The 10,469-nt window shown below is 40.0% G+C and overlaps 1 protein-coding gene across 1 annotated transcript; it reads left to right on the top strand.

The window, feature by feature from the left end:
• The first annotated feature begins 9,830 nt into the window (after nucleotides 1–9,830).
• On the top strand, nucleotides 9,831–10,469 carry LOC147886970 (uncharacterized). The gene has a single exon (XM_087394083.1). The coding sequence runs from the start codon at nucleotides 9,831–9,833 to the stop codon at nucleotides 10,467–10,469; it is 639 nt and encodes a 212-aa protein (XP_087250209.1).

Below are 10,469 nucleotides of genomic sequence, written 5' to 3' on the forward strand. Positions count from 1 at the left end.
TGCCACATTTGCATGGTTTAAGACAAGCTTGGATTAGGGAATCTTTTGGTCTTGAAAGTGTTCTATGGTAACATTTCAGTTAGATAAAGAGAGAGAGAGAGAGAGAGAGAGAGAGAGAGAGAGAGAGAGAGAGAGAGAGAGAGAGAGAGATGATATGATATGATTGTATTAGCATCCTCGTGAGACCCTTCAAGATCTATGGGACAGTGAGCACTATCAACATGTAGTGATTGTTTACATCCATTGAAAGAATATAGCATAAGTAAAAGCATAAATGTGCTAGGCAGTGAGTACTTGTTGTGCTAGCCCATGTGCTAGACCAAGTACTTTGCTGCGATATTCTAAAATTTCCTTTATGTAGTTTCCTAGCTCTTTGGATGGCCACTCCAGTAGGAATTTCAGGTTGCTTCTATTGCCCCTATAACATTCTTTGATTTGCACATATGCTCGACATGTTAGGAGTACATGCTGCTCATTTTCTACTTCTCCTGCGGGGCAGATTTTACATACTCTTTCCTCTATTGGTACCCTGGGTCTTGCCCATCTTCCCCTCTCCACCTCGAGATCATGTGATCTGGTTCTAATTTTCCAGATTAAATGTCTTTTAAATATTGATACGTCTTCCTCGAGGTATTTCCGCATTCCATAGCTATCCATCGGATTGAATTCCTACTTATAAAACTGTATTTTTGCCCCCAGTTCTTGCCATAGCTTCAGTAGCATTCTCTGTGTCACTAACTCCTTGATTTCACATGCATCTTCGAGGATGTCAACAGCAGTTATACCCTATAATTCCATCCATTTCGGCCCCTCTTTGTGCCATCCAGCGATTCGCATAGCTTCCATTGCTTTATGTGATATCCTATTGGCATCCATCTTTCCAACTTTGTTGAGGTATACCATGAATTGGCATAGTGCCTCTCCTTTGAGAAGTATCATACCTGTCTCAGCCAACAAGATGGGGTACGGTGTTTGTGCCTTCACCCTTAACTCCCCTATGAGAAATCGTTTATGCAAAGTCTCTATTCGGTTCCAATAAGCTCTAGAGAGCCCAGGTGCCCAGGTTGGACACCCATAAAGGACCACTGTTTGTACAAGCATGGTATACAAAAACTTTCTCATTTCCCAGTTTCATAAGTGTGCCTTTTTGCACTTGTTTTGGAAGCTATATAAAGCTTTCAATCCTCCCATAATTCTTCTTTCCACACATGCATTCCACTTGTAAGTGTCTGCAAATTCCAACCCCAAATATTTGTATGTAGTGACACTTTCCAGAGGCTCCCCCTCAAAAGTGAAATCAACCTGTTTATTCCAAGTCAATCACCACTTTTGTCTTGGATATGTTGACTTGCATTCCTGAGTGTTTGCATAATTTTCCTAGTGTATCCAAATGTGTTTCCATCTCTTTCTTGCTTTTTGCAAAGAAGACTACATCATCTGCATAAATAGGCAATAAGAGGGCATAGCCTGCAATCTGGACACCTTCTCCGCTGTGTGTTCTCATCCACTCTTCCAATTCATTGATGAATAGACTATGTGGCTTCTCTGATCTCCTGAGGGACTTCGATCTTTTCCAATATTTCCCATAGGTTTTTCGTGGAACTGTGTGAAATGCTTTCTTAAAGTCTACAAAGCAACAGTAGACTACTGAGAGAGAGAGAGAGAGAGAGAGAGAGAGAGAGAGAGAGAGAGAGAGAGATTTAATCTATTATGAAATTTATTGCAAAGGTTGAATTATTATGATGCATGGAAATTAAAAAATGTAATAAAATACTCTTACTATGAGACATATGATTCTTTGCACATATGCTTGAAACTAAAACATGTATAGTTGATGTAACTTTTCCTTTTTTCTTTGGTTTGAATCCTTACATTGCATGAGCTTATAAAAATGTACTAAAATGCTTTGACCATAAGACGTATGATTCATTGCACATATGCTTAAGACATGTATCGTTCACTTAGCTTTAGTTTTTTTTTTTGGTTGTTTCTCTTGCAGGTGCTCGATTCTGTTGTTGGGGACCCAACACTAGCTTCTCTCCACTACTTTTGTTTAATCAGGTAGGTGATTATTTTTTACCATTTCCTCTTGCTTTCTACGTTTGGAAATCTTTGCTTCCTTGGGGCACATTGTCTCATGGTTTGAGTAAACAAAAAAAGACATTTTTCTAATTAAACAACCATACCTCTACACATGCATATATCATAGAAATATATGACTATATATACATATGGATAGATAAATAGGTAGAGAAATATCCTTGAGAATATAAATGTATATATGTTTACATTTGTGTGTGAATGCAAGACCCATGTGAGGTGTTCCTCTCTCTCTCTCTCATGCGTGCGTGAATGTGTAAGAACATATACGCATTCGTTCGGGGGGAGGGTAACTCATGTAACATAGACAATCGTGGTTTATGGGATGCTTTACTTTGCTTTATTGGCAAGAACTAGGGGGGCTGCTACATTTGCATGGTTTAAGACAAGCTTTTATTTGGGAATCTTTTGGTCTTGAAAAGTGCTTTATGGTCTATGGTAACATTTTAGTTAGGTAGAGAGAGAGAGAGAGAAAGTAGTGATGGATTGATGGACCTTGCATCTCACTGACATTAGACGCTTTGGATTCTAAGTGTCATACATTGACATATATGCTTATGCATTTGCATTGGCATGCATGCATTTGCTTAGATATTGTTGCAATTTGAAAAAATGCCCTTAGGTAGGTCCCTAGGCTCTTTTAATGAGACTAAAATTTTGGCAAGCACTCCATGCAACTAAAATTTCATACCTCCAGGGGTAGGGAGGTGGTATTTTTTCTTTTTTTGCAGAGGGAGGGAGAGACAGACAAACAGATAGACAGACAGACAGACAAACAGAGATTTCATCTAATATGAAATTTATTGCAAAGGTTGAATACTTATGATGCATGGAAATAAAAAAATGTAATGAAATGCTCTAAACATGAGACATATGATCCATTACACATATGCTTGAAACTAAAACATGTATGGTTGACATAACTTTTCCTTTTTTCTTTGGTTATTTTTCCTGCAGGTACTCGACTCAATTGTTCGACCACCACTACCTCCTCCACACTACTTGTGTTTATTCAGGTAGGTGATGTTTATTATTTCATACTATTTGCACTTGCTTTCCACTTTTTGAATTCTTTACTTTCTTTGGGGCACATTGTCTCATCGTTTGAGCATGATGCATGGATAATCATAAGTGGCATACATAGGTCTAAGCATGATGCATTAGTTAAACCATTTTCCAAGCATAGATCCTTATGTAGTTGGTTGATTAATCCTTAATTACACTTTCCTAGGGAATAATCCCACGCTATTGTGCTAGGTTAAACTACATAATTTCATACATTTCATGTTGTTACTCAAATGAATGTATCTCATAACCGAAGATTTATTATGTTGCAATGTAGAAGTCCATTATATTTGCTTCCTTGGGGTACATTGGATTGACATTCATCCGTTAACCCATGGTCAGAGCATGATGCATGTGTAATTTAGTTAAACCATTTCTCCTTGCTGAGGCATAGATCCTTATGTAGTTGGTTGATTAGATCTCTCTCTCTCTCCCCCCCCCCCCCCCCCATGCACGCACGTGTAAGAAAATATAGGCATTCGTTCAGGGGGAGGGTAGTTCATGTAACATAAACAATTGTTGTCTATGGAATCTTTATTTTTCTTTATGGCAAGAACTAGGGGGGCTGCTACATTTGCATGGTTTAAGACCATCTTCGATTTGGGAATCTTTTGGTCTTGAAAAGTGCTCTATGGTAACATTTCAGGTAGATAGATAGATAGATAGATAGATAGAGAGAGAGAGAGAGAGAGAGAGAGAGAGAGAGAGAGAGAGAGAGAGAGAGAGAGAGTGAGAGAGAGTAGTGATGGAGTGTTGGACCTTGATGTTATGCATCGTCTCGCTGACATTAGGTGCTTCGGAATGATGGAACTTGATGTTATGCATCATCATTTGACATTAGGCGCTTTGGATTCTAAGTGTCATACATTGACATATATGCTTATGCATCTGCATTGGCATACATGCATTTGCCTAGATATTGTTGCAATTTTAAAAAATGCCCTTAGGTACACCCCTAGAGTCTTTCAATGAGACTAAAATTTTGGCCGGTGCTCCATGAGCTGAAATTTCACATCTCTAGGTGCTCCATGCAGCTGAGTTTTACATAACCTTGCATAAGACAAGCAAAACCATGTATGAAAGTTGAGGGGTGGTTTTACGAAAGCTTAGAGGTGCAATGGCAAAAGTATTTATAACAACCCGCAAAGGCTTTACACAATTTAGGCCTTTCAAGGGGATGTGATTCTCCAAATTTATGCATGTGTAGAAGTGCATATGTATCATTGCACATGTGTCATGGCATTGGCAAATTACTTTGTGATAGTTTGACAGTTTAGTTTTCGTAGGCTTTCCAGGAAGGAGTTCTTATTATGAGCATCTAAGCTTAGGACTGACATGCCTTCAATATGATATGCAATCACACAACTCATTCAACACACACATCAGAGTGCCCATCTATGTGTATGTGAAGTGATTCTATCTGTCTCTCTCACGTCTCTGGACTATAACAACTTTCAAAGCCTCTAGTGTGATCCAATTTTACAATTGAGTCAATACATACTTGAAAAGGTTTTTTTATTTTGTTTTGGATGTAGCTATAGAAATGACTTCTACCATTGTTTCAAATGTTGGGGAGTCGTTCTTTCATGGGCGACAAAGCCTTCGTGCAATGAAGCGAGCTGCAAGGGTGGAGGCCTCCACAATTTCTAATTTTGTTTTGTCATCCTTTTGTGAGCCACACAGCCTTTGTGCAACAAAACAAGTTGTTGCAAGGGCGGAGACTTCAACCAGAGGAGCAAATCAGGCTCCCATGTTGCCTTTAAGGCATTTAAGTCTAGCCGTGAATGTCGTGTTGTTGTTATAACGAAATGACTTAGAAGGGGGGGAGCTTCAACCCATGCAACCGAGCATGCAAGTAGGAGCCTATCATATTCAAGCCAATACAATCAGTCCATTCAAGTCATGTGTGAGCATAATAAGGATGCATGTGCCATGAACATACGATTTATGGCCTCTTTATGGGGAGAAATGCATTCAAATGGTGGTGGAGTGATAGCAGAGGACATGGGAGAATTCCTGGGAACTCTCATTGCAAGGATTTCTCAAATTGAGAATAGCGAGAAAGACACTAATCAGTGGATGCGACAGAATTTGGGGGGAGGTGGAGAAGGGGCAGTTGTATGTGAGAATGGGTGTAGACTACAAGTTGATAAGCTGAAAGAACAAGTTCAGCTACTATCCACTGAGGTGTCAATGTTCAAAATTGGTTTAAATAGACTAACTTCTTTGATGACTAGGATGAGCCATAAAATAGAGCAGGTCATAACCCATAAAAATTACGATACTCCTGAGGCTTCTGTGTCACTTTTTTCTAGGAACTCCAAATCCTTCTGTGGGATTCCCGTACTTGGGTCGCCCTTAAGTTATTTAGTAGGACAATTTTTTGTGCCTATTTTGCAAAGGATTTTATGTAGTTTTATTTATGAGAATAATATATTTTAGCTTCTTACCTTCATTTGAAGTATATCTATGGCAATGGAAGCCAATTTAATTTAATATTGAATTGCGGATTGTTCCTTGCCATTTTAGTTTTGTTTGAGATATACACAACTATTTGTACTTTTTTGCATATGGTTCAATGCATATATGATTCCATGCATCATCATTGACATTATGGACTTCTTATTTTGACATGCTATGGACTTTTACATAGATTCACAAACATTAGCATGCATGGGTAATGTAGTAAAACATGTATTCACATAAATGCTTATGCAATGCTTATACATTTCCATTTGAATATATTCATATAGACATCATTTCTTGAGACGGTCAATTTTGAGTTTTTAGATAGATCAGCTTTGGTTTTTGTATGCTATTTGTGTTTCATTTGATGGTCATTTATTTACACATGTCACAAATTATTGATACATTCACAAACCTTATCGAGAGTTGGGTTTCCTATGGTGAATTTGTCATCTATGCAAATAATATGGAATTGTATTTATGTGGGGACAATGTCAAGTATATATGTAGGCTTCACCTACGAGACTCTTGTGAGAGGTCTCCAAGTCTTCTTGCAAGGTAGGAATAGTAGATTCTAAAGTTATGTTTGTTAATGATTCAATAATTCAAAATTAAAAAATATCAACAAATTATCTAAGCCATGAGGTGGGACTTCAACTTTTTGTAAAGCGTTAATTTGCAAAACAGTATTTGTAATCTTTTATTTTGTAACGACGATTTGCCCTAGAGATTGTTTCTTATGGAAATCGGGATTTTTCCATTTCTAATATTGACTTTATGTGTGTGTGTGTGTGTGTGTGTGTATATATATATATATATATATATGGTATTGTATTTTGCTCATATGTTGACAAAATAGGAGCATTACACCTACCAAAAGATGGCGACACACTCAATCTTGGTTATGGGACACTATGAGTGATGCATAGATGGTCAGCTCTCAATTTTAGATAGATGGGAAAAGGATGGCTTTGCTAATTTACCCATGCTCCTTGCTTTCTAAATTATTTTCTTCCTCGGGGCACATTGGTTGAGATCCATCAATTGTCTCATGGTCAGGGATGATGCATGGGTTATTTTATTAAGCTATTTTTCCTTTGCTTATGTAGTTGGTTGAGTGGATACTTTCTAAGGGGGTCCAATTTCTCATATACATAGAAGATGGTGACACAAATAGAGGAGAGGTTGCATTCAGTAAGGTCTCATAGAAGAAGATTGTTGGATTCACTGCGGGTGGCCCATCGCGTTTATGCTATACAAATAACAAGGTAAAAACCACAAGGTGCTAGAATGAGGGTGGCTGTGGAATCTATGGGTGTAGAAGTCAACCTTTGCAGACAATAAAATCAGATGCATGGATGCAATAATGTAGCGTGCATTGTTGAAAATGCAACAGACCTCAATACTTCAGTAACAGTAGGTAGTGAGCATCAACATGCTCCATTAATAGAGGTACAACTACTCAAATGGATTCAACGCAGGTGGCCCATCGCGTTTATGCTATACAAAGAACAAGGTCGAGAACACAAGGTGCTAGAAGCATGAGGGCGGATGTGAAATTTATGGATGTAGAAGTTGGCCTTTGCAGACAACAGAATCGGATGCATGGACAGAGTAATGCAGCGTGCATTGTTGAAAATACAATGGACCTCAATACTTCAGCAATAGTAGGTAATGAGCATCAACATGCTCCAGTAATAGGTACAACTACTGCTCAAATGGATGCCCCAGGGATGCTTCTCATTTAAGAGCATGAAGTCGTGTTGTTCACAACAGGGGTGTGGTTTTAGGTTCAAGGGGGAGCCTCTCTATCTTGTGTACATTTCCATTAACGGATAATGTAGAGCACCCATCTTTGTATCCACTGATCTTCATTGCTCCTTCTCTTCATGCACTCGGATCCATGGATCATACATGCTGCTTTTGCTAGGCTCAACTGTGGAGACAAGAGATGTGAATGCATATGCATCAGGTTGTGGGAAAGAACTATTGCAAAGTTGGTTGTGTCATTGTTGCCCTTAGAAGAACTATCAGATATTTTGAGAGTTCTACTGCACGGACATGATGCTGGAAGCAATTTGTTTAAGAAGAACATTAGGGCTTATAATAGTGTTCATTGGGAGCCCATGTTGGTCAAATGTTCCCTAGGAATAGGGTATACAGAACTTTCGGGTCCATGGTAGTATGTATCATTGGGTCGGAGATTTGTTGCTCGATGAGGCTAGCCAAGAGATGCCACATTTTGCACAATTGTATGTATATGATATTGATCATGAACTACAACACCATTTGAATGGGATGCCTAGTTTGGATCCAGGCATTTTGGAGTTGTTGCTACAGAGGATGATGCATGAGTGCAATCCATATGCTAGTGCATTGGTGGCATGGCTAGTAGGCAAGTGCTGAGAACAAATCCACATACAAACATGAGGATGGTTATTTGTGAGAGCCTCTCGACCTACTAGGCTCCTATGGCTAGTGAGGTTGCTGCAATCATGCCAGGACAAGGGCATGACTTCGATATTGGAAATCGGGGCATTCAGATTTTTAGCCGCAATGGGGTTGTGAGTAGAATATCTAATTTGCACCGGTCATACATGCCTCTCATGTATGTTCTTTTGCTCCCTCGGGGGGAGGATGGTTGGCATCTAAATATCCCCTATAGTGATGTTCCTAATCACACACCATTGCACGAGATACAAAGATAGAGTTGTGTCACCAAGAGACAGTACTACGCATACCGTTTGCAAGTGAGATATGATACAAATGCATGTCTTTTGTGTGGGGGTAGATTGCTGCAGCCATACATGGTTGATGCCTATAGTAGCGTGGAAGAGTCCAGGTTGGTATGGATACGAAACAACCAAGCTTCCATATGTTTAGAAGTCTACCAAGGGTTGATGGACATGGTAAATACAACCGATGGGACACGTATGATGCTGGGCAAGGGCAAATGTTGTAGGGTGACTTGCATGGTTAACAGGAGATGTATTCGTCGTTATCCACGTTCGAGGTTGTGTTTTACCAAAATAATGCACAGCCGAGACACCTGTTTGTCACAATTCTGGTTTTCTGCGAGCCAATGTCTCTTGGTCTTTTGTGGGAAAGATTTTCCGCCGAGCTTTCGGATGATTTTTTTCATGTATTGATATCAAGTATGGAGAATTCAATTTATCATCGTGCCCTGGTAATAAAGAAGGATGTATTGTACTTGGAGCACATTCTTCAATAACATGGGCAAAGGTTGGTTGAGTTTGACGGAATGCTTGCTGTCAAAAGAACATCTTTGTCAGAGGCTACAAATGACTTATTGCAAGAAGAAAGAATGTTTGATTGTGTGAAAGAAGCACAGTCTGCCCAGCGGATGAAAATGTTCTTGAATCATTGCCAACGTGCTGCATTCGATCAAATTTTGGCAAGGGTCTATGGAGATGGGGGTGATGTATTTTTCCTTGATGGTCCAGGAGGTGAAAGAAGCACAGTCTGCCCAGCGGATGGAAATGTCCTTGAATCATTGCCAACGTGCTGCATTCGATCAAATTTTGGCAAGCATCCATGGAGATGGCGGTGATGTATTTTTCCTTGATGGTCCAAGAGGGTCTGGAAATACATTTCTCTACAATTGATTGCTCTCTTGGTTGCAAGGGGGGGGGCACATCGCTTTGTCATGTGCATCTTCTAGGATTGCACTGTTGCTACTAGCCAATGGACGCATGGCACACTCATGATTCAAGATGCCATTGGAGCTAGATGGTACTAGCACCTGCAATATTAAGGTTAATAGTCACCTCGCAAATGTTTTGAAGATGGCTATGCTGATAATATGGGATGAGGCACCCATGACTCATCGGTTTTCTTTCGAGGCACTAGACAGAACATTGCGTGATATCATGTCGAATGAGCAACTTTTTGGTGGGAAGGTTATGTTGTTGGGAGGGGGGGATTTAAGACAAGTCTTGTCAGTGCTTCCAAAGGCAGGACGAGAGGATATTGTCAATGCTACCTTATGCCACTCAAGGATTTGGGGTCGCACTACAGTATTGAAGTTGACGCAGAATATGTAGGTCCTTCGGAATGGTGATAACTCCATCGAGCAAGAGTTCATGCAATGGGTTTTGGAGATTGGCAATGGGATAAGCAGATGTACAAAAGAAGATACTGTTGTGATTCCATCACAGATGCTTTTAGAGACAAAGTCCATGGAAGGCCTCATTGGATGGGTGTATAGAGGGCTTGCAACTGTTCTGGACTGTGCACCATACTTTCAAGAGCATGCTATTCTTGCACCTCGAAACCTTGAGGTTGATGCAATTGATGCTACGACATTGAAGGCAATGCCCGATGACGAAAGAAACTACCTAAGCGCATACTTAGTGGACAACTCAGGGAGAGATTCTTTTTTATTTGCAGTCGAGTATATGAACAGTTTGGATCTTGGTGGTGGATACCCCTCGCATCAATTGGTTTTGAAAAGGAATGCTCCTTTAAGTTTGTTGCGCAATCTGAATCCTCGCCAGGGTCTGTGCACTTGGACATGGTTGATATGCAAAGAGTTTCACACGAAAGTGTTGGAAGTTGAAATCATTACCAATACCAATGCTGGTAATAGAACGTTCATTCCGACCAACCTTAAACTTCCATTTGACATGAGGACACGACAATTTCCTATCCGATTGGCATCCGGCATGACAATCAACAAGTCACAGGGCCAAACATTGTCTATTTTGGGGCTGTACTTGGTGTTCAACCATGGCCAGCTATACGTGGCATTTTCACGAGTGCGAGCATCAAACGTTGTTAACCCTCAGGTCATGGGTTCAAGTCTTGGAGGCTGGTGA

This window comes from Dipteris shenzhenensis, chromosome 23 (genome assembly GCF_047967505.1).
Source record: "Dipteris shenzhenensis isolate YYH24624 ecotype China chromosome 23, Dip_SZ_1.0, whole genome shotgun sequence".
Lineage (NCBI taxonomy): Eukaryota > Viridiplantae > Streptophyta > Polypodiopsida > Gleicheniales > Dipteridaceae > Dipteris > Dipteris shenzhenensis.

Bases quoted from the DNA above. Each gene is read 5' to 3' on its own strand.
- LOC147886970 (XM_087394083.1), top strand. From the start codon at position 9,831: ATGGAAGGCCTCATTGGATGGGTGTATAGAGGGCTTGCAACTGTTCTG.